At 39.5% G+C, this 24056-nt stretch overlaps 3 protein-coding genes across 3 annotated transcripts; 2 read left to right on the top strand and 1 right to left on the bottom strand.

The window, feature by feature from the left end:
* Positions 1-559: 559 nt before the first annotated feature.
* On the top strand, positions 560-5879 carry LOC119791304 (kelch-like protein 11). The gene is made up of 2 exons (XM_038297337.1): positions 560-1196; positions 2746-5879. Exons 1-2 carry the CDS (start codon positions 646-648, stop codon positions 4328-4330), a joined length of 2136 nt encoding a protein of 711 aa, XP_038153265.1. The 5' UTR covers positions 560-645; the 3' UTR covers positions 4331-5879.
* Positions 5880-8344: 2465 nt separating this feature from the next.
* Positions 8345-13223, top strand: LOC119791307 (cytosolic 5'-nucleotidase 3-like). Its single transcript, XM_038297346.1, has 9 exons — positions 8345-8453; positions 8780-8878; positions 8964-9033; positions 10555-10601; positions 10881-10966; positions 11045-11134; positions 11216-11378; positions 11462-11662; positions 11743-13223. Exons 1-9 carry the CDS (start codon positions 8451-8453, stop codon positions 11851-11853), a joined length of 870 nt encoding a protein of 289 aa, XP_038153274.1. The 5' UTR covers positions 8345-8450; the 3' UTR covers positions 11854-13223.
* A 292-nt stretch (positions 13224-13515) lies between these two features.
* fkbp10a (FKBP prolyl isomerase 10a) lies at positions 13516-22813 on the bottom strand. The gene is made up of 10 exons (XM_038297305.1): positions 22526-22813; positions 19085-19230; positions 18804-18993; positions 18557-18702; positions 18259-18448; positions 16382-16527; positions 16092-16281; positions 15708-15850; positions 13916-14079; positions 13516-13818 (listed from the first exon to the last, which is right to left on the bottom strand). Exons 1-10 carry the CDS (start codon positions 22717-22719, stop codon positions 13636-13638), a joined length of 1692 nt encoding a protein of 563 aa, XP_038153233.1. The 5' UTR covers positions 22720-22813; the 3' UTR covers positions 13516-13635.
* Between the last annotated feature and the right edge of the window lie 1243 nt (positions 22814-24056).

Raw genomic sequence — 24056 nt, forward strand, 5'->3', positions numbered from 1 at the left:
TATCAGTAGTAAACAGAAAAAAGAACCCTCAGGTACCAAATAAAAAAGCTAGTTAGCAAAATACCTGATGGTCCACAAATGTCATCTGTATGAGCGCCCTCTGATTGCAGAGGTCTGATCACAGAGGAATCTTTTCATTACAAGTACAAAGTATTACTGGCCAAGAAAGCATTATAGGAAACCAAATTGAAATATAGCACTAAACAGTATATAGATTTCATTAATCAGAAATATATAGATATTTCAAATACATTTTAAGGTGTGTTTTTTCTTTTTTCATTGGGTTTTTTTCTCTTTTGAACGTCTTTTACAGAATATATTAAAGGGAAAGTGGAGTACTGTCAAAGTCCTTTATGTCAGATAATTAAAGTTTCTATTCTGCAGGGTATATACATTTTTAAGTTTAACAATTTGCCGCGATTTATTTCTGTCTTTTTTATTTAGTGTCTGGCAGCTTGTCTTCCTTTTTTAACAAACCATTGTGAATTTTTCCATTTTATTTTGACCATTCCTCATAAATGCGCTAGGGGGCGCCAGACAGACCCATCCAAGATGGCTGCAGCGTTGCTACGTCAGCTCCAATAGGCAGCACAGGAGCGTCTACGTATATCTTGTCCACGGTCTGACCCCGCCTAGAGTCCATGTATGTGCGGCTGCGTATGTCGCCTTATTTCCCTCTCTAGTTTACTGCGTTTCCCGGCTCTGCTCACCTCCAGACCAGGCAGCAGAATGGCAGCGGCGGCCCCCAACCCGGAGGACTCCGCAAGGAGCGGCAGCAGCGGCGGCGGCACCAGCACCCCAAGCTCGCTAGCCGGAGAGGGTGACGCGGAAGAGGCCGAGGACTTCACCTCTTCCTCCCACTGCTCAGAGCTCTCCCGGCGGCAGAACGAACAGAGGAAGCTGGGCTTGTTTTGCGACGTGACGCTGGCCTTCAGCAGCGGGGCGGCTACAGGGAGCGTCCAGAGCTGCGAGTTTTCGGCCCACAGGTCCGTGCTGGCTGCCGCCACCGACTATTTTACCCCGCTGCTGGGAGGGCAGTTCTCTGAGTCCCTGTCCGGACGGGTGGAGATGAAGGAATGGAGCTCGGAGCTGGGGCCGGACCCGGAGACAGTGGAGAGTGTCATCCAGTACATGTACACTGGAGAAATCCGCGTCAGCACCTGCAATGTGCATGAAGTGCTGGAGCTGGCAGACAGGTAGAATTACACAGTACCTGTAAAGGTCCCTATATCCCTTAAACATCCTCCCTTATTTCCATCATCACAGACTTTTTCATTCAGGATGTATGTAATGCACATGGAAAGAAAGTGACACATGGTTTTCATTGCTCCCTTAGACCAACAGAATCAAAGCTATATTGACCCAACCTTTATATATACTCCAGCTGAGTGCATCAGGAGGACTTATTTGCTTCTTTTTTCAATGCACTCAAATTTTATCCACCAGACTTCTAGTCTTTTCTCAGTTATCTACATTTAGTCCTGGACTTTGACTTGACCATGCCAGCCAATATGGTTTCAGCTAATCTTTTCCTTTATAGCCCACTGAATTATCCTTATTCATGAACATGGATGGGACAGTCCTGCAACCTGTCCAGGCTGTAACTCTCTATCTATATTAAGGAATAGAATCTCTTAGAATGATGCTGCCACCACTGTGCCTTATAGGGATAATGTGTTCATGTGCCATGTTTTTTAGCCACATAGCAGTGTATGTAGTGTTTTGCATGAAGGGAAACGTGTTGTATTATATTTTGTCTAACCAGAACACCTTCTACCGTATAATGGTCTACTTATGGCTAACAGTAAACAGAAAAATGCTTGCGCTTTTCCTTAAAAATCAGATTAGCAGAATATGAACTTGACAGATTATTCCACCATATATTTGGATCTCTGCAGCTGCTCCAGAGTTATCATGCATTTCTTGGCCGCTTTCTGATTTAAACTCCCTTTGCCCAGCCTGTCGGTTTAAGTAGATGCCCATGGCTTAGTGGATTTGTGGCACCAACCTACCCGAATCATTTACAAATTGCAAAATGTCCAGTAAACAGTTTTAACGTCACTTTTTTTTTTTTTTTTTACCAAACGCTGCTTTAAACGTCTCTCCATCTTAATCCCTTGACTGTCTGCTGTTTTTCTCTGTCTTTGTGTTATTTGTTTTTTTGTTTATCAAGGTTTTCTACCGGGTCATTAAAACTAATTAAAAGTCATGAAATTATGATTATTTTTAATCAAGGCCTCAATTGGCATTAAAATTTGTTAAATGCGATTATAGTGGTATTAAAAAAAGAAGAGAGAAAAAAGACGTTTATGAAAACATAAATACATCTGCGTGTTTGCGCAGAAGTGCTTCCATTGATCGTAAAGCCGAATGTTTTGAAAAGAAGCTTGAGGTGGAGAAAAGGGTATAGAATGGGAAAATGCTCATTTCAACAAAATCGGTTTTATTTAGGACTATCAGAAAATTAGGGTCTGAATGCAAACTCACCGCATGCTTTACAGATGTATATGTGATTAGACAACAAAGTTGTACATTTTCATTTTAAAAATAATGTGATACCTTCTATTGTTGGGATTTTGCATGCAATCCTGAAATGGGGAGAAAAATGAAACAGGAGCCTCTTTCTAACCGCATGCTTGCTTTTTTAGTCAGAATAATATTTTAAATCCCATCTGGGTCATTTTCTTGAAAGTCCTCTCCTCTCATGATATTCATTGCGTGTTTTCTCTCTTGCTTTCCTTGAAGGTTCTTGCTGATACAGCTCAAAGATTTCTGTGGCGAGTTCCTTAAGAAGAAGCTGAGCCTGACTAACTGTGTGGCCGTGCACAGTCTAGCTCACATGTACACCCTGGACCAGCTGGCTTTGCGGGCTGCAGACATGATTCGACGCAATTTCCACAAGGTTATCCAGGACGAGGAGTTCTACACACTCCCCTTTCACCTCGTCCGTGACTGGCTGTCGGATGCAGAGATCACCGTGGATTCAGAGGAGGTGCTGTTTGAGGCTGTGGTGAAGTGGGTGCAGAAGAACCCAGAAGAGCGAAGTCGCTACTTTGAGGAGCTGTTTCGTCTTCTCAGACTCCCTCAGATAAAGCCCACCTACCTGGCCAGGGTGGTGAAAAACGAACGACTTGTGGCTTCAAACGAAGCCTGCCTGCGGCTGGTGTCAGAGGCTGTAGAGGGCCACGCTATTCGCTTTGAAAACCTGAAATCGGCAGATATGGAGTTGTGGTCTTCACACATGGCCTCCTTTCAGCCTCGGTTCGGCCAAAACATGGACGTCATCATGGTGGTGGGTGGGGTGTCGGAGGGTGGGGATTATCTGAGTGAGTGTGTGGGCTACTTCATCTATGAGGATCGTTGGGTCAACCTCCCCCACATCCACAACCACCTGGACGGCCACGCCATCGCCACCACGGAGTCCCATGTCTACGTAGCCGGGTCAATGGAGCCGGGCTTTGCAAAGACGGTGGAACGCTACAATCCCAATCGCAACACCTGGGAGCAGGTCAGCAACTTGACCACACGCAAGCACTCTTTTGGCTTAACGTGCATCAAAGATATCCTGTACAGCATCGGCGGCCATGGCAACTTCAGTCCAGGTTTCAAGGATGTTAGTGTGTACGAGCCTGAGCAGGACAAGTGGCACAATCTGGAATCGGCACCTAAGATCCTTCGAGATGTGAAAGCCGTGAGCGTGGAGGATCGCTACGTTTATGTGACGGCACGCACACCCGTGGATACCGACAATGACGATGGACTGAAGACGGTGACCACTCGCTATGACACAGAAAGTCGCCAATGGCAGGATGTCGACTCCTTGCCACTTATTGACAACTATTGCATCTTCCAGATGGCTGTAGCTTCGACCAACTTCTACCATACAGCTTCCTGCTGCCCTAAGAGTTACACAGTGCGGGATGAGGTCGCCAGGCAGAAGATCAGTGCTCGCATCTCTGATGAGATCCTGGAGAGCCTGCCGCCAGAGGTGACTAGCATAGAGGGCGCGGCCATATGCCACTTCGATGAGGACGTCTTCATCATCGGAGGCTGGAAGAACAGCGACGACGTCGACAAGCAATACCGCAAGGAGGCCTACCGTTACTGCGCAGAGAGGAAACGGTGGATGTTGCTGCCGCCCATGCCCCAGCCCCGCTGTCGGGCGACGGCCTGCCACGTCCGCATCCCGTACCGCTTTCTGTACGGCTGCCAGCGGTACCCCATGCCCCAGAACCTGGCTCGCCAGCGAGATCGCATGCAGCAGATGCAGCAGCTCCACAGGCGTACGCTCACCCTACGCCGACAGCTCCAGTCGCAGATAGAGTGCTGAACCAGCAGGCAGCGTCCGAAAATCCACACCATCCATGCGTAACGCACTGTAGTGAATGTCGTGTTGCTGTCGTTCTGGTTTTCACTCCTCATAGCCGCGTGTCATCAGCTCTCATGTTATCTTGTGTTTATTGCTGACTTAAAGCCATGCAATGTGTATGCAGGTACATTCTCACTGGGACGAATCCGCATAGGCGCTATGTTATGGATGTACACAGGTTTAGGAGAGTGTTTCCAGCAGCCAAATAACTAAGTATTCTTTAGTAATTAATGTTAATAATAATGCTGTTTATCCGTCTGTATATTATAAAGCTGTATATGTATAAATTGATATTTGACATTCCTTTCCTGTATATGGCTTTACTGGTAAGACTATGTAACATGAAGCATTCCTAGTTTCTTAAAGTCCCATCATTCCTTCCTTCCTAACACTGTGACAGTTCCCTCGTAAAAGTCCAATTTACTGAAAAAAGACTGCTTTTTGCTTTAAACCTTCAACATCGACTGTGAACATAACATTTAGGCTTTTCGTTGCAAAACTTCTAGGCTAGTATACCCTTTTTTTATCTTGACAAATGCCGTGTGTTTTGGTCATTTCTGTACACGTAATGCTTTAACAGTTTTTTTCAAATATGATGTGCAGGCTCAAGTAACATGCAAGTTGCAACAACATTTATGTATATAAAAAAAATAGTTTTATGCTTCTGCATTAAGCACCAAAATCTGGCAGTGGCTCAATCATTCCTTTCTTTTGCACTTTTGAAATCTATCAACTTTATCCTGAAACTTCAGGAAGAAATGTAAAGAAACAAATGTTGATACGTATGAATGCAAGGCTGGGTGTGAATTGGGTCAGTATGTGGTTTGGTAATTGTTTTTGCAAAGAATGGCTAAGGGTTCTCCTCATATAGCACTTTTGTTTTACATCTTATTGTTTGTAGAGTCTTAAAGAATGCATAAAAGCTGTTACTGCATTTTGAGTTTTACATTTCGACAGGTGTGTCATATCGGACAAGGTGATTGTATTTTCAAAATACCTTTTTTTTTCTGTTTTTTTTTTTTTTTTTTTTACTTTATATATATATACCGTATACGCCACATTCCAGCAAGTAAATTTTCGAACTTTTAAAAAAAATATGAATTTGAAAAGAATTGTTTCAACCATTTAATATCCTATGAACTCATTCCTTATACTTAATTTTGACTTAGATGGTCATACGAGGTGTATATTAATATACTGTCTCCTGTTGCCCACCAAAGAGACTTAGAGGTGTAATGAAAGGGAAATAAACATCAAGACAAAGAAGGGATTGCTATGATTTTTTTTCTTTTGTGACTGACATTCAGAGGCTGTGCAGCATTAAGGTTTTAGAGCGCAGAAATGATATTCATTTCCTCTTTATGACCGATATAAATAGCACTGCAGATCTTAACTGAAATAAGCTATGTATTTGCTTTGCACGTGATAGTCTTAAAATCGTGTCCTTATATTTTGATGTAAGAGTTACTAATGGCATCACTTGCAATTAAAGCTGTTTTTGTAAGATAAATATGTGTTTTGGTATTTTTCCATTAATCAATACCTGCTAGTTTTGAACTTCATCATTTATTTGCTTTGCAAACATTTAAGTTTTGGTGGAAGTAGTAGATCTCTGATTGAATTGAAAAAAAGAAAAAAGGAACCTGGTCTTGAAATAATCAGAAAATACTTTACCTTTAGGGTTAGATTAGGGGTTTCCAAATTGGGAGTTAAAACCTACCTTTGGGAAGTTGCATGATTGTTTTTTAATCTAGAGATACAACTGCTAAATTGTATTGTTGCACAAAATTAAATGAATACACGTGGATGTCACATTAAAAAAAAAAAGTGTGCCACTGATTTATGCAATGCAAAATTGAGTTACTGTGCTATTTAAAAATGTTTTTTTTTGGTAATTTACATTCAAAAATTCATAAATAAGATGTATTTTAAATAGATACGTTTATTTCAGTCTCTCTACATAATAAAATGAAGTGATTGTATAATTTGAAGTCTTTGATGAAGCACTAACCAGAAGTACATGAGTAAAACTATTGTTACTGATGGTCAAATATTACTCTTCAGGTAAAAGTATTCAAAAATACAAATTAAATATTCTAATATCAGTACATTTCTGTATTTTTTCAGAGTAATGTTAAAGAACCTGTAACTTTCAGAAACCACTAAATGTACTAATGCGTAGAACCACATCCACTACAAATTCTACACCACCTGTAAAGAACTCCAGCGTAAATGCCACAAAAATAGATGGCTGTTTTGATGATTTTTAGTTTAGAAACAGCAAAAAACAAAACAGGATTATCTTGATTCTCACACTTTCACTATGGAATAGATGTTTGAGGTTGAATGGTATCACCACAATGAAACCACAACAATGAATTGAGAACTCATCACACTGAACAACTTGGCCACATGGCAACAACTAACACCTTAATGAAACGTATAAACTCCAAATAAGATCTGCCCTGATTTTCTGTAAATTTGTGGAATGTCAAGCAGATTTCTAAAACAGCGGTGTCAAAATTCCATCCTATAGGCTGCTATCTTGCATGTTGAAATTGCATCTCAAAAAGAAAAACAGCAACAGGGAATTACAAAGCTAAGCTGAGCCTAAATGAACAAGTAACTATCAGCTTCTTCCAAATATAGTGGAGTAGAAAATACAACAAGTAGATGTGCAATCGAATGACAATAATTTAAAGTCAATCTGAAGTCAATATATATCAATAAATCAGATGAAAGAAGCTTTCCTATAAATGTTTTTCTTACCACAGATTGTTATGTATTTCAAACATATAGAATTCAGCTTCTTTGTGAACTTATAAAAAAAAAAAGAAAAACAGGTTATGCTGCTCACTTCCAAGTTGTAATTCTTGCTCTACAAGAAAGGGAAAGCCACATCAAACCACTGAACAAACAAAACAAAAAAACTTCCAGTTGACAGTGAGCTTAATACTGTTTATGCATGAGTGGAAGGGAAAATGCATCAAAAGGTGGACAGTATGATCCAAACATTTAGAATCTTGTAAAATAAAGTCCAATCAAGCATTAATTTTGGTGAGATTCCCATGGCATTAACTCCAAAGCCATCACACAGTTATCAAGAACATGATGTACAGCTGTTACTTCATGGGTTTAGCCTCTCCTGATCCAGAGACATCAGAAGCTTCTTAACTTAGGAATGAAAATAAAATTAAATTTTTTTAATTCAAGTAAAAAAATAAAATAAAATAAAAAAGTGTAAAGAATCAAAGAAATAAAAGGTGCTTAAGATCAAATGGGAACTTTCCACTGTTGGTGGTGATAGGAGGAGATATGTCATCTGCAGGTGTTGGTTTGCTTGTTTCATGTCTGAATTCAGTATAGTCATCTTTAAAGACATTTTAAAAGCTACGTGCTGCAATGTGGTCAAAGGTTTTGAGAAGACATGTCATGTTCTGCTTTTTTTATTTTTTATGTCCAATTCAATCTTTTTTAGCTGTTTTGTCCTTTGCTGTAAGCCATTAGAATAATATATAGGCGGTTGTTTATTTTTTCTATAAAAAAATAATATATATATATATATATTTTTTTTATTATTATTATTTTTTTATTTTATTTTATTTTTTTTATTTTTTTTGTCTAAATTCCTTAAAATAACTTTTCGGTGATATCCTAATACGCACTTGTACTGTATGAATAGACGTCAGTACTATGCTTGTATTACCAGTAGGAACCTGAGACAGATGGTTTTTGTTTAAGGGGGACGGTTGCACCCGGAGCGTTACGTAACAATGATGGTGCCTTCAGGTTTAACCTACCGGCTCGATTTTCTTTTTTTTCTCAATAGAAATGCTGCCAAGATTCATTATGATGTATGGTTGCATTAAATATATCATAAACAGTGTTAAAAAATAATAAACACGTGAATTAATAAGGATCTAAATGCATGTTTAACTTAACTTAGGTATTTGTAAACGCACACCATAAAAATACGCAGACACTCGGAGAGGATTTGAAAGCAGCACTGTCCTTTTAGCTGGTTCTCCTCCTCAGCAGACTTTGCCGAAAAACTAGCAACGTACGATTTGTAATAAAAACAATGGTAATAATACCCTTAAAGCGTTCAGAATTGTTATGAAATATTTATATCTTAACTTCGTATTTGTGAATAGTTTAATAGTTTGCTGAATTTAAAGTTTACATCGAGCTACCTCTATACTCTAGCTAGAAAAATATGTAAGTCAGATAAAGAAGAAAATGGCTTAAAACAAGTCCAGGGCTGAACTTTAAAGACAGGATAATGACGGAACTAAATGAGTCAGATGTCTGTCAGTCACATTTGTGTTTGTTTTAGTGACAAAGTAACAGTTTTGTTGGTGTGTGATGATATCTTTCATTTTATTTCCACGCACTGTTTCATCTGAACAGATACCAGAGCTTTCCAGTGGATCCGTGTTGATGAAGGATCCTCAGAGGGTTCAAGAGATCCTGCAGTCCATGTCAAAGGCTGGCATCAACACCCTGCAGGTATCTTCACTGAAATGTAATAAAATGCAGGAAAGTCTGCAAGAAAACCGCTTCTGACTCATCTTCATTACCTTGTTGAATTCAGGTGATCTCAGATTTTGACATGACTCTCACGAGATTCTCCTACAACGGGAAGCGATGTCCTACATGTCACAGTAAGTACATACTCAGCTATGTCTCTTTGAATGATGCATGGCATTTATTAAAGAACTGATAATAAATATAAGCTTAAAGTTCAGAATAAGCCTCCACCTCCTGAGGAGGCTGAGGTCCTTTGGAGTGAGCAGGCCCCTGCTTAAAAACTACTATGACTCTGTAGTGGCCTCTGCCCTCTGTTGTCTGATGGGCCCCTGGCAGCACAGAGTGGGACAGAAACAGATTGAACATGCAGGTGAGGAGGGCCACTTCTGTCCTGGGCTGCACTCTGGACTCAGTGAAGGAAGGGACTGAGAGGAGAGTGTTGTCCAAGCTAACACCATCATGCACGACCCCTCTGACCCTCTGCACCAGTCTGTAGAGGAGCTGAGCAGCTCCTTTAGTGAAAGACTTAAGGGCAGATTATACTTCTGCATCCGCACACATCAAATGTCGCTTGGGTCTGGTCGGAATCCAGTTTTGCCGCTATGCTTCTGCACTGTCGGTCTGGAAATCTAGGAAAGCACAGCAGTTTCCCACCAAAGCGCAAGGGGGAGCCTATTCAAGAACTCACGAGAACTTTGGCGGCGCCGGCGGGAGTGTTTAAAACAACAATGGCGCATCTGCAAGATGTCACAGAGATGGATCTAGAGTTGCTAGACATCAAAGAGGAACAGTTTCTGTTGATGGAGTTGGCAAAAAGACAAAGGAGGACGTGTAGGTTGTCCATTGTAGTTGGTCCTCAGTTTTTAAAGGGGAACTTCGGGTTTTTTTTTACATTGGGGCCTTGATTTTACGTTATTACATCATGTTCTACTCGCCCATATAAGTTTTTTGTCACACAGCCGTTCTGAAGATGTTCGGTTAGGTTATATCCAAGTAGCGCTTTGTTTTTAAAAGATATAAATATAAAAAATATAACCGTGGATGTCTGGGGGACAGTGATTCGCCTACATGTTATGAATGCTGGCGTACCATAAAGAATAAATAATGAACAGTTTAGTTTGTGCCTTCAACTTGTTGCCCATAGGAAGACGTTACTTGGATAAAACCTAACCGAATATCTTCAAAACGGCTCCAAATGACATAAAACTTATATGGGTGAGTAGAACATGATGTAATAACGTAAAATCAAGGGCCCAATTACACCTCAGTGTAATCTGGGTGTTTCTGCATCAGACAGGACAGGGACACAGACTTGTAGTCTGATGGGACAGGATAGATGGGAATCTCTACCCCTGAGCAGCGAACCACCTGGTTAACAGATTTTGGATCTTTGGGAAAATTCCTCTTGAAGGTTGTTTTAATTCTGTTATCCATTTGGCAAATTTCTGAGCGAGTTGCATCCCTGCATGAGGCAACACCTTTCTAGGCCTTGTACATCTAAGAAGACCTTCCTGGAGAAGCTTTCTGTAAAGCAAGAGACAACTGCTCTTATGCAAAGGACAAACAAGCAAAACATATTCTGCAACAATTAGAATAAACAAATAATAATTTTTATTAACTGATTATATTTGCTTTTTAATTGTTTGTTTTGACAGATATACTTGACAACAGCAAAGCAATCTCCGACGAGTGCCGCCAAGAGGTAGGAATTTTTTGTTTTGTTTTAATCATAAAATCTTTTTTTACTAATTGATTTAAAATTAGCACAGAAAAAAATTATTATGGCTTATTATGTCTCTGTTATAACAATGTTCTTATTCGCTGGTATTTGGAGCTGGTTTAAACTTTAAAGCTGGATTGTGATATCTGAAATAGTTTAATATCACATTTTCCTTTCATTTATTTCCACAATATTTGATCCTCAGATGGATTTCCTGGTTAGCGTTGGTTAGTTCTCAGACTGCTGTCCTGTCTTCCACAGCTGGATCATCTTCTAAAGACTTATTATCCCATAGAGATTGACACTTCCAAGCCAGTTTCAGAGAAGCTGCCTTTAATGGTGGAGTGGTAAGTATTTATCTCTCCTAGGGATCTGTTTCCTGCATTTTGTGAGGTTTCGTTTAAAGAGGTTTGTTCTTCTAATAGGTGGACCAAAGCTCATGACCTCCTTGTGGAGCAGAGAATCAAAAAAGACGAGCTGGCCGAGGCAGTGCGGGAGTCTGATGCAATGCTGAGGTAAGAATGTTTCAATACTACATTTTTTTGTAAACTTTTTTTAAAGGGAAAGTTCACTAAAAAGTAGCGATGCTAAAACAGGGAGGGTTACGAGCTCTTCTTCGACCGTCTGCACGAGCACGGAATTCCTCTGCTCATCTTCTCTGCTGGAATCGGAGACATCCTGGAAGAGGTGATTCGGCAAGCTAACGTCTTCCACTCAAATGTCAAAGTCATCTCCAACTACATGGACTTTGATGAATCTGTGAGTTGTACCCAACAAAAGAGATGAATTTTACTCCCATAACTGGGATTTCTGTGATATTCTGACTCATTGTGTTTGATCAGGGGAGGCTGAAGGCTTTCAAGGGAGAGTTGATTCACATCTACAATAAAAGGGAAGGTGCGCTGCTCAACACGGGCCATTTTGAAGAGCTACGGTCAAGACCCAATGTCTTGCTGATGGGGGACTCCCTGGGGGACCCGAACATGGCGGACGGTGTTCAGGATATGAAATACATCCTCAAGATTGGATACCTCAATGACAAGGTAGGCAAGAAGCCTGAATTTTAATGATATCTTGATTTATTTTTTCAAGCAGTACTAAGTTGCTTTTTCTTTGTTTTCAGGTTGAGGAGAGGAAACAGTCCTATCTGGACTCCTATGACATAGTGTTGGTGAATGATGAATCTTTGGAAGTTCCTAATGCTGTCCTCCACTACCTCACAAGTAACAAGTGAACCGTTCATTATCCCGAGCTGTGAAGATGTTACTGGGATTTCTTTTTTAAAACAAGCTATTAACGGTCCAGTGCCTCGCAAAAGTATTCATAACCCTTTGAACCACATAATGCTTTTTATCTGAATTTAATACCAAACTTAGACACAAATGATTAAATTGATTAAACCTGCAAGGTACAATAAGTGTTTTTTTTATTTGCAAATCAATACTTAATTAAACTTCTCTTCACTGCGGTAAAGTAAGTCTTTCGATGTTTAATGCTCCCATCTATGCATAATTAGAGACAGGAATTTGAACCACTTCTGTAGCATAGTCTTATATTGACATTAACTTTCAAATCTTACAACAGCATCTGAGCTGGAACCAGGTTCAACTGGGCCATTTTGACCTCTGCTTATGCCTTGATGTAAGCCGATCCATTCTAGCTCTGATTTTATGTCTACTCTCCAGTTCCCTGCAGCCTATAATTCATTTTTTTTCTGGGACCTTCCTGCAGTTTCCCTTTACCCACAACGGCACCTCCTCAGGATAATGCTGCCATCGTTATGCTTCTTCATGAGGATGGTGTGTTTAGATTATGTTAGATTTCCCATCATGTTGTTTTCATTGTTTTTCACGTTTGGTCTCATTCGACTAAAGAATCTTGCTTCGCATATTTGCTTTCTGCCACTGATTACATGGATTCTTATCGCGTTTTTAGCCTCTATTCCATAAAGAGAAACAAAAGGGATAAAAAATAAATTTTGCAAGGCACTGCATATGATTGTATTTTACTGTCCAAAATAACTAAGTTCACCTGAGTCAGTCTGTATTGGAAGCAAATGGGTTTCCACTTGTTTTCAGTCCTCATTATTGTCACATCTCCATCAAACCTATTGTCTACAGTGACCTCTTTGGATCTTGTTGCAGCCTAATACGTGTTTTTGTGGATTTATTGGTGTTTTTTTTCCCTGAGACTTCTTTAAACATTTCTAGTTTTGATACAGGATAAAATATTTAAAAAATAAAACGCACAATATAAAAAGGCAGCACCTTATTTTGACAAGATTTCTAACTATTTTATGCACAGTGAAGCTCCTCCCAAAATTTTAATCGGGAATCAAAGATGTTTCAGCTATTTCCTCTGTGAGTTTGTTTAAATAAAGAAAAATATTATTTTGTTCGGTTCTGTTCCAGCTGTATCATCGGATTGCTAATCATTGTAAAAATGTTTAAATGTAGAGTAAAATGCAGCAGAAGTTTCTAGAGGGTTCTCTGTCATTATCTAAGCTTTGTAAGCATCTTTTCTCTTTGAACCATCAAGATTTGTTTTGTAACTTTCCTGATATTAAACATGGTTTCATCTTAATAAACCCACATCTGTCAGACCTCAATCAGTCTGAAAAGATTTAATCACATTTTGTTATAAAAGTTAATTTTTTTCATACACAAAATGGATCCACCAAAATCACAATAGATCAGTACAACTTAACATAACATTAAAAGTAAAATCAGACGCAGATAATTAACTTTACATGAATCGATGTAAAACCTTAAGATGGGGGGTCTGTTTCCAAAGCTTTGAGAAGTTCCATCTTAGAATTAACCAGAAAATTCCCGCAAAAAAAACCCCCAACACATAATCCATTTCCTTGCATTTGCATAAGAAAAAAACCTCGATGGAAAAAAAAAAAAGATTATTTCAATATGAGCAGCAAAATGTCCTTTTTAATTTTTGGGAAGGTTCTTGCTCAATAGTTTTGAGAGCACATCATCATCACAGTTTGTGTCTCCTCTGCTGTTCATAGCTCATCTCGTCTCAGTTTTTCAGACTCATCCTTAATTTTCAGCTCATCTTCTACAATTTTCCCATCCTTATTCTGGTCCTGGTTATAAAACATGTCTTTTATAACAGTGTCGATGTCGACGCCCGGCCGAAGTCGACCTTTGCCCTCTTTGACTTGCAGTTTGATGAACTCCGAAAACTGCAGGTGGGGAAGAAGAGCATCGTAATTTTTATTAAGAGATTACTTCAAAAACTTGACTATTAGTTGTACCAACCGACCAAGCTTTACTGCTTACCTCCTCTAGAGGGACCTCTTTGTCTCCATTGAGGTCCAGAGCGTTGAACAGGGGATCAGGCGTGTCGCCAAGCCAGACAAACATGAAGCCTTCTGGTACACCTTTCTGCAGCTGCACTAGCTCCAGTTCGAAAAGCAGGACTGCACTTCCAGGAACTCCAACAGCTAAAAACATCCAATCAGGGGAGATGAAACAGGAGTCATAACCCCGAAACCTTTTAAGACGATCATTTAAAAGCTGTTAACTTCAATCTATTTCATTGGGAATAGAGATGTCCCGATCCAGGTTTTTGCACTTCCGATCCGATACCGATATTGTTTTTGGACTTCCGATCCGATACAGAAACTGGCTGATACCAGCCTATCCGAGCATGTATTTAAGTTTAAGTTAAAGTATTCAGCCTTAGTTGTAAGACTCATGTTGAAAAGGGTTTTAGTACTCTTGATAACATCTAGCCAGCTGAATTAGGTGAGATTGAATAAAACACAATGATTAGTAACAACAAACTTACCTGTTTATTAAGAGATAAACACAAACTGGACAAAATTATGAATAGCAATCTAATATTGCACAGTGAACACTAAAACCGTAAACAGTTAAAGGTGCTATAATACTGTAAGTTTTAATAAAAATGCAAAACAGACAAGAGTGGAAAATAGTCTATTAACTTAGAATCAGGACTCTACTCTTGAAAAAAGACACTGCTTAAAAAAAAATCAGTGCAAATAATAGTTACACAAAAATGCCTTACACTCCCCAATGTCCTCCACACCTAATCTCCATCTACACATCGTGCAGGATAAAATAATCCCACACGGCTGCCATTTTCCCCGCTATCTTCCAATTCAGCTGTTTTAATGGTTAGGCCGGGAGACAGACCCGAAAAGACCTGTGGGTGTGTTGAAGGTGTTCTGGAAAATACGGACCGGCTTCGGGGAACACTGGCGCAAAATAGTGGAATGGATTGTTTCAATTTGCGAAACTGGAAAATACGGACCGAATTTTTTTTAAAAACTGGATCGGCAGTCTGGATCGGCATTTTTACATGCTTTGCCGATATGCATTTTTTTGCCAATATCGGCGTCCGATACGTGGATCGGATCGGGACAAGCCTAATTGGGAATTTATGTGGATGTAAACGGACTTAATTTAAAGTACAATAGAAAAAAGAGTAGCTGAAGCCCCTTTACTCTGATACTCATTAATTAAATCCAACAGATTAGAGGATTAGAAAGTGGAATATGCCTGTCTGTGGTTTAATCTAGGGAAATAAATCCAGTTTATCTGTGAAGGCTTGGTGTTTTAGAGCAGCAGTCCCCAACCACCGGTCCGCGGGTCGTTTGGTACCGGGCCGCACAGAAAAAAGGTATGTGTATATATATATATAATTTATCGATGATCAGAGTCTGAGTGATGTTTTATTTTGAAAAATATAAAAAATGGTGGTATTCTCTCCCAATTACATCAGTCGGTTCATCTGTGCCTATTGACACAGGTTAATTCAGTTCAAGACTCATCCTATATATAACATCCTATCTTTGTGAGGCGGGATTCTCTGCGGTTACAGCGACTAAAACAAAGCTATGGAGCAGACTCAACATCAGGAGCACACTTCGTCTGTCATTTTCTCCGATTACGCCTCGAAGGGACCGGCTTGTTGTTTTATTTTTATGCTGTTTGTATTTGATTTTATGCCAGTCGTATCATTTTACTTTATCATATCCCCCCCCCCCCCATATGTCAGATACATATAGACAAATATAAACAAAAGAATAATAAAAAAAGATCTTACCTCCATCTTCACCATGACCCCAGTGTGGAGGGATCACCACTTCTCTCCTCTCACCCACACACATGCCCTTTAATCCTTCCTCCAGACCCATGATCACTTTCCCAGCTCCCAGAGTTGTGACTGAAGGTGAGTCATACTGGTCCCTAAAAAACCCCACAAATATACAATTTCAGCATTTAAAAGAACATGTTTAGGATACCGATCAGAAAAAAAAAACACTTAATACCAAAACAAAAACCCAAAGCCATGCAGCCATATGTGCATTCAGATATATAAATGGTTATGTCTACTCCAAAACCCTGTAAAATCTGTCAGACAAGTAGCCAGCAATGATTACATGCACGAGGGTGCAGTGTTGCAGAGTGAACAGCAGGGGTCGCTCACGAGGAGTATAGAAGTGTGCCATCCATTAGGGAGCAGTTGTAGCGATAATGAATCAAGTCATTGGTTTCGCTGGTCATATTACATTCCTCAGGCTTATGGGTGACTCTGATCTCCACTGAATCTTTGGGGTTGTGAAAGTCAATCACGTGGACGTCAAAGATCAGCACAGCAGAGCCAGGAATGAAGTTTTCTACAACCAAAGAGTAAAAAAAAATAATAATTAAACAGAATTAGTTTGTATTCCTCCTCAGTTTAGTTTAAAAGCTCTTAAATGTGAGCGTCGAACTCACCAGCTCCTTTTTCGCCATATGCCATGTGAGGAGGAATTGTGATTCTCCTTTTCTCACCAATGCACAGACCCTGCAGAGCTTTGTCCATGCCGTGGATCACATATCCCATTCCGATGTATGTGTTGTAGGTGCTGTTTCGCTGGTAGCTGTTAGAGGAAGTGGGAAAAATGAGAGCTCAAACAGAAGATGCTTCATATGCTTTCTGGAAGCTACTGTTGCTAAGGTGTGAAAATATATAGAGATATTCACAGGAAATTTCACAGGAAATTCAAAAAGTACTGCAAACACAAAAGTGGGGCAAGCATACAATACATATGCCAAGGATAAACAGTGTCAAGGAGATAGTGATGTAGATTGCCAACAAACAAAAAACCTACTGCTAAAACATGAAAAGGGAAAATGCTCCCCCTAGTAAAAACAACTGCAAGTTAAGAAAAGTCACAAACTGCATAATGCTGCATAGTGAAAGCGCTCCAGACCACTAGGGGGAGACAATCAACAATTCATTTTGGAGAAGATCCTTAGAAAAAAGCATAGACGGGATTTTTGCAACATCTGCTCAAAAGAAATTAATTTGCTGTAATGTTTATGGTCTGGAAACATATGTTATGATGATCATCTCCCCTTTTGTGGTCTGCAGTACCTCCGCCATGCATAGATGGACTGCAGCATTCCATAACTTTAGCCTCTTTCCGACTGAAATTAGCGGGTTAACATGTTTTTCAAACATGGGTCGACCCGCTAACAATCTGCATTTGGCTCCCTTCCCAACGGCAAACAAAAGCTGGGTCTAACCCCTCGCTGGCAGGCTGCTTGGCCTATGCCCCCCTCCACTGCATGTCTGGTTACACCATCCCGCTAGGTTAGCTTTGATGATGTCACCAGTGCGGAAGTAAACAATGGAGAGCAACATGTAAAGAAGCCAGGGTGTAGTCTGTGATTGTTTCGGTCTTTTATCTGTCTGAATCCCTCTTACCAGCGCTGTTCCATTTTCAATGAATGTAAGCAGAGTTTTTTCAGCTTTTTAGATCAGACGCAACTGATGCGGTGTGTTCATGGTTTCCGTGGGTCATTAAAAATCATTAAAAGTCCTTAAATTATTATTTTTTAAATTAAGGTCTTTCATTGGCATTGAAATTGTGGTATTTTAAATGCTTTATTTAAAAAACAAAAACGCTTATAAAAACAATTTCTTCAGATACATTATATCGCAATATATTTTCACGGAACTGGTTCCCGTTTATCGTAAAGCTGTTTGTTCATAGAAGAAGCGTGAGGCGCAGACAAAACTAGAGACAACAAAGGTGGCTAGAAAACGAGGAATTCGACATGGCTGCACCCTGTCGACGGTAAAGAGGATAAAAGATTTTGCCATGTTTATATGTGAGTCATGAGTACTTGTTGATGGCATTACAATTATTTCTAAGAGCATAAAAAAGCATTAAATAAGAGTTACTCATTCCTGTATAAACCCTGATGTTGATACCATACATTGTGTTCAATAATGTCACGTACTTTAACGGATCAACCTGCGTCTGCTGTTTCCACAGCATGCAGATCAGAGCCAAGGTGATTGTAACGCAGGTCGCTTGCCAAGTCGTTTAACCCGGTTAGACACAGGTCAGTGCTTTGTTCCCACTGCCACTGAAAGCCTGTTGTTCCGGGGTTTAAACAAGTTTTTTAGCCAGTCGGAAAAGGCTATATGAGTTTTTTTGCCTAATGCAGTGTGCATTTTCCTCTCAGCTTTGCATATGCTTTGTGTTAGTCTCAATTTTTGTGTTCATGATAATTCTTGAATAAGTTGTAAACTCACGTATTTGCACAGTATTTGCACCCCTCAGCCACCATAGAAAACAAGAAGAGTTGCAGGAGCTTACCTCGAGTCAAAGAACGTGCCGTCCTGGAAGGTGCCATTGTAGTGGTAGCGGATATAGTCCCCAGTAACTGTCCTGCGTGTGCAGTTTTTAGGCTTCTCTATTACCTTTGAAGTCACATCATCTTTAGGATTAAATACATCAACTAACAGAACTTCGAATACGAGTGTTGCCTGGGGGGGGATCTTGGCTCCTAGGGGTGGGGGAACATATACGGCTTGAGTTAGCAGTAACAACTCACTGAGAATGAAAGTTAAATAATAAATGCAAGAACGTAACCATCTCATATTTGTACATTTACCATGGCCGGTCTCTCCATAAGCTAAAAATGGTGGAACAATAATGAGCCGCCTCTCCCCAATACACATGCCAAGAAGACCGTCGTCCATCCCTTTGATGAGGTCACCCTGCCCCAAGTATGTGTCATAAGTTGTATTTCTTGAGTAACTACAGAAGGAAAGAGAAAATCTGGTCAAATTTGTTGTTTCTTTTTTAACAAATACACATTTTATTTTGTTTTGTTCAACAGACAGAAGTGGTTGGTTCACCTGGAATCAAAGGCCTCCCCAGACAACAGTGTGCCATTATAGTGGTACCGGATAAAATCTGACGCCACAGTGGTTCGCCTGCAGTTCTCAGGTTTGCTGATCGTGCGAATCTGGACCTTGTCTTCAGCGTTCCATATGTCCAGCAGGAGAATATCATATACCAGTGTGGCGTCAGGAGGGATCAAACCACCTGCGGTATCAGCAGCACACATAGGGTTAAACCACAACAGATAATCTATTACATAAAACTAATAGTTCAGCGTAGTGGTGGTGAGCCACACCTGTGCCGACGCTTCCATAGGCCAGGTGAGGAGGGACTGTGATCCTCCTGCGCTCGTTGACGCACATGCCCTGCAGACCTCGGTCCATCCCTGTGATGAGTTTACCGAGGCCCACCTGACTGACGAAGGCTTTGCCTCGGTCATAGCTGCACAGTAAAAAAAAAAAAAAAAAAGTTTAACATTACAATGGATGGAAAAGTGACAGAATTGATCAAAAATTATCAGCTTTTAAGCTAATCTTAAATTTAAACCCACCTCCTCAGACAAACTGAATCCTATCTGTATAAAGTTTTTATTTCTCTCTTTTGTTATAAACATAGATTGAGCAATTTAGTGAAAATAACAAGTGAGAGGTCTGTTTTTTGTACTGCCCCATCTACCAAGCATGTTGGAGGTAGCATCCTGATGGCTTTTTTTAGTAGTACTTCTCCCTTGCATCACCTCTGGAACAATTAAGATCGAACGCCAACTGAATTCTTAGATTTATAATTGACAGCTGGGTGAAACTGGGACCAAATAAGCTTTACCAGAAGAGAAATTGTCCTTATCACTATTTAGAATCAGGCTTCTAAAATGGCAGATCCCTGTGACCATGACCTACAGTGACCTAAAGTTATGACCCATGCCAAAAAACCGGCAAATTATTCAGCTAGAATGAAAACAAAGGTCAGTTTTAAATCTCCATGGTGTCCAAGATGCACAACCGTGTTTTAAGACTGACAACAATTTCCTTTACCTGAGGAGAAAAGACAAAGATTCAACCATTCTGGATCAGTGACAACAGGTTAGTGTGGAAGCATGGTGGTGGTATAATGGCAGGAAAGGTGTTTAGCAACGTCAGATATTGCTGCATTAAGAACACTCTCCATCTTTATCTTAGACATTTGTTAACGGAATAAAACTTGAGCAAAACTGGTCGCTCCCAGAGAACAATGATTCTAGTAACGCATCAAAACTGGATTTGAAAGAAAGAAAGACAGCATTATGCTTCTGGAATTCCCAGGATGCCAATCTTTTGCATACCCAAATATTATGCAGGTCTTTATTTACATAATAAATACGGCATGAGACTTTGAACTTGCATGTTAGTAAAAGCTCTCAATAAATTACAATTTTTTATAAATCGTTTAAAAATGTGTATTCTTCTGAACCCTGGAAAAAAATGGTTCAAATACTCATAATGATGAGTGTACACAATTCCAACATGGATTAGATGGGATGGACAGTGGCGGTTCTAGACCAAATGTACTAGGGAGCCAGATGGGGGCCGGCGTGTTTTCATTGGGGCACAGAAAAGCATGAAATAAAAAACAGGGCGAGGGATTCAAATATATTAAGATAGCTGCATGAAGTGAAACTTCTATTCAATTAGCTTTAATTATAATTCTATGCCTTTTTAGGTCAATATACATTCATAATTTAGGAATTTAACATATTTTTGACATAATTTAAGGTAAAATGACAGTTTTCTATAAAATCTGAATTAGAACTCAAGAAAAACGGATACATTCAGCTGTAAAAATTAGAGCAAAAAAAAAAAGCAGATGAAAACTGGAATCCTATCCCAATACCAGTGAAGCTATCACCTTGTTGCTTTTAAATAATTAGAAAAAAATGAATTTGTAAAGAAAACATATGAAATAGATCAAAAGGACCTATCAGTAACTATATCTGTTCCCAGAAGTGTCAAGTAACGAAGTAAAAATACTTCGTTACTGTACTTAAGTACACTTTTTAGGTATCTAGACTTTACTCCATTACTTATTTTTCTTCCTACTTCTGACTTTTACTCATTACTTTTTCAAACACGTATCTGTACTTTCTATTCCTTACATTTTTAAGACAAACGTTACTCGTTAAACTTGGCTTCGGTTTAATGTTTATAAATATTTATTTCATGTCATGTGCGCCACGCAATGCAGATCATTGGCTCCATCCACATCTAGTGAAAACTAGTGTAATTTGATGAGTCATATAACGCAAACACTCATTGGTTAGCTAAAGAAAATCATCAGAAGCAAGCAGGTGTTCTTCAAACTGCAAACGTGAATTGTCTATGCCATGCTACAATGTTGGATTCAGAAAAAGATGTTGAAATGTCTGAAAGGTCGGACACAGGCGAGAGCGTATCGGGAGATGGAGATGGAGATGGAGACCAACAAGACCTCCCTCATCCTTGTTTGGGGTTCAGTTTGTTTTAAAAATAAGCAGATGTAAAATGTCTAGATGTTGTGTCGTTGTTGTATATGTATTGTCTGCGTATGTATAAGTTGCACTTGTATTTGTTGCAAATGTAGATTAGATGCTGTATATGTCTATGTTGCATATGTCTATGTTGCATATGTAGATAATGCATTGGTTAATGCCTTTGCTCTCAGCTGTTGGTCCATGTCGTTGGTCCATATGGTTGGTCTTTGATGCCTGTTCCCCTCGCCATTACAAACAATGGAAGTAGATTATTTTGTGTTTATTAGAAATTACTGAAAGGTTGTCTTTATCAATAGCTCCAAAATGTTTAGATTTCGGCAAATCTCGTATTTACTTCCGGCATTAATCAGGACAGCAAAGGAGGAAGGAGGGGGCGTAGGTTTAAATAGCGATGGGATAATACGACAAGACCAACAACAAGAAGCAACGACATGGACCAACAGCTGAGAGCAAAGGCACTTACCGAACACGGATGTTTCAGACATGCAGACTGGCAAGATTACAGTGAGGCAACATCTGCATATGCAACCTAGACATATGCAACATCTACATATACAACATAGACATGCAACATCTACATATGCAAGAAATAAATGTGCAACGTATATATATGCAGACAACAGATCTGCAACAACAGCATAACATCTAGACATTTTACATCGGCTTATTTTTGATACAAACGGAACCTCATATCCTTGACCCTATCTCAAAGAATTTTTAGAAATAGTCAAAAAATTGAGCTTTCAATTCATATAGTGGCATCTGGCTGTTTTTCTAAAGGTTACTTTATACTTTTATACTTTAAGTAGTTTTTGGAAAACATACTTTTTTACTTTTACTTGAGTAAAGAGGTCAAGCTGATACTTCAACTTTTACCAGAGTGTTTTTAAACTGCAGTATTTATACTTCTACTTAAGTAATAAATGTGTTTACTTTGGACACCACTGTCTGTTTCAGTGCATATCACCATTAGAATTTCTTTGAGTATTATGCCTTCATTACAGGGGCCAGGACATGAACTGCAGGGGCACTGGCCCCCCGTTACCCCCCGTCTAGAACCGCCCATGGGGATGGATCTAATTGTGATAATCATAATGGTAAAGATGACACGTCTGCAAGCTGCCATCGCGTCTTAAAATGATGAGATCAACTTTTTACATTTTGTTGTTTCTGCTGCGCATTTTTCCACATTTAAAAATCTCCTTATAGTAAATGCATCGCCTGTAAGATCACCTGGAGTCAAACTTTTTGCCGCTGTCATAGAAGGTCCCGTTGAAGTGATAACGGATAAAATCTTCTACTTGAACTTCTCTAGGGCAGATCTGCGGTAAGAGGTACCGATCCACAACGATGTCCGCCAGCGGGCTGGGGTTGCACTGCACTGCGAGAGCAAAAAGCAAAAGTCCAAAGCTTGTTTTTAAATCCATTTTAAAAGACTCGGGTGCAGAATAAACGGAGCAGAGAGAAGATAATCTGAGTCTGACAGAGATTCATGAAGAGGAGGAGAAAAGGAGAGAAGCATTGGATAGAGAGTCCCGTTGGACTGGAAAGTTAGATGGAAGAAGGAACAAACTTCCGCTTAAGAGTTTCAAAACAATACTAAGGATATGGGTTTAAATTTTAAAATGCATTTACTAATAAACATGTCTTTACTTTACATTTGATTAGTATGTATGTAGAAAAAATATTTTTTGATTTAAATTTCTGCTGCAGATTTTTTATTTATTTATTTTTTTTTTGCAGCTGTGTAATCCTATGAATAGCTCTAACATGATAATTAATCAAAGACACAGTGTAAATCTCCTGCTCCCCCATATACTAAGGCTGACCTGTTTGGGTGAGATCTGATGACTCTGGAGACTATTAAAGAACAATAGACTTATCATGAGAAACCAGTTTGAAATGATTTGAGCTTTGTGCATTATCTGGATGCATAGAGCAGACAGAGAACGGCAACGTTACACTGAGGGGGTGGATAAACTCAGCAGAGGCTCAGATTATGTCAACAAAATATCAATATAACAAAACCAGAAGCATCCTGACCTATAATTATAAATCAGGGTGGATTTAGGCTTTCAGTGTTCTTGCTTATGCTGCATTTATACTTTTTCATCTGGAAGTTGCTGTGGAAATTTAGGCTCCTTAAACCGTGCAACATTTGTGTCACTTCCAACCAGTTTGCCAATTTTATCCTGACATTAACCATGCTTTTTCATCAATTAGCTGACGCTCCCTCAATTCTTTTTCCTTTTTTTTGTGACAATTTTCCTCCGAGAAGATGCGGTTACTGTGTCAAAATCCCATTTTTTCACAGTCTGGAATACACATATTATCATGTTTGTTGTGAAAAACCAGACCATGTTCAAAATCCCCCATATGGCCTTTCCTTCCCATTCATCTTATTTTCTTCATCTTCAGCACGTTTCCACTATAATTTCAAATAGCATATTTTTAAGAAATAAGCAAATTTAAATAGCTATAATCAAAATAAATAAAATAAATGTTTTTATTTTTTCTAAAATAGTTCAGTAAATTTTATCCACTTGGATAATATGAATATTTTTTACCTTTTACTTTTATTTAGATGGGAATCAGTTCTTCTTTCCGGCTTTAATTCGTCTCTTTTTGTCAAACTTGACGCACCGCAGAGAGGCGCAGTAGCAGCGGGGCGGAGTGGCCCCGGGCCCCCACCTACCTTTTAATGGAATTCTGCAAACGTGTAAAGGCTGGCTGAGAGGGCCCTCCCCCATGTCTTCACTAAGGA

Source organism: Cyprinodon tularosa, unplaced genomic scaffold (genome assembly GCF_016077235.1).
Source record: "Cyprinodon tularosa strain WSP-4 unplaced genomic scaffold, ASM1607723v1 ctg386, whole genome shotgun sequence".
NCBI classification, from domain to species: Eukaryota; Metazoa; Chordata; class Actinopteri; order Cyprinodontiformes; family Cyprinodontidae; genus Cyprinodon; species Cyprinodon tularosa.

Bases quoted from the DNA above. Each gene is read 5' to 3' on its own strand.
- LOC119791304 (XM_038297337.1), top strand. From the start codon at position 646: ATGTGCGGCTGCGTATGTCGCCTTATTTCCCTCTCTAGTTTACTGCGT. The intron at 1,197-2,745 runs GTAGAATTACAC...CTTTCCTTGAAG, and splicing joins GTGCTGGAGCTGGCAGACAG to GTTCTTGCTGATACAGCTCA.
- LOC119791307 (XM_038297346.1), top strand. The intron at 10,967-11,044 runs GTAAGTATTTAT...TTCTTCTAATAG, and splicing joins CTGCCTTTAATGGTGGAGTG to GTGGACCAAAGCTCATGACC. The intron at 11,663-11,742 runs GTAGGCAAGAAG...CTTTGTTTTCAG, and splicing joins TTGGATACCTCAATGACAAG to GTTGAGGAGAGGAAACAGTC.
- fkbp10a (XM_038297305.1), bottom strand. From the start codon at position 22,719: ATGGATTTAAAAACAAGCTTTGGACTTTTGCTTTTTGCTCTCGCAGTG. The intron at 18,449-18,556 runs GTAAATGTACAA...CCCCACCCCTAG, and splicing joins TTATGGAGAGACCGGCCATG to GAGCCAAGATCCCCCCCCAG. The intron at 13,819-13,915 runs GTAAGCAGTAAA...CCCCACCTGCAG, and splicing joins AAGAGGTCCCTCTAGAGGAG to TTTTCGGAGTTCATCAAACT.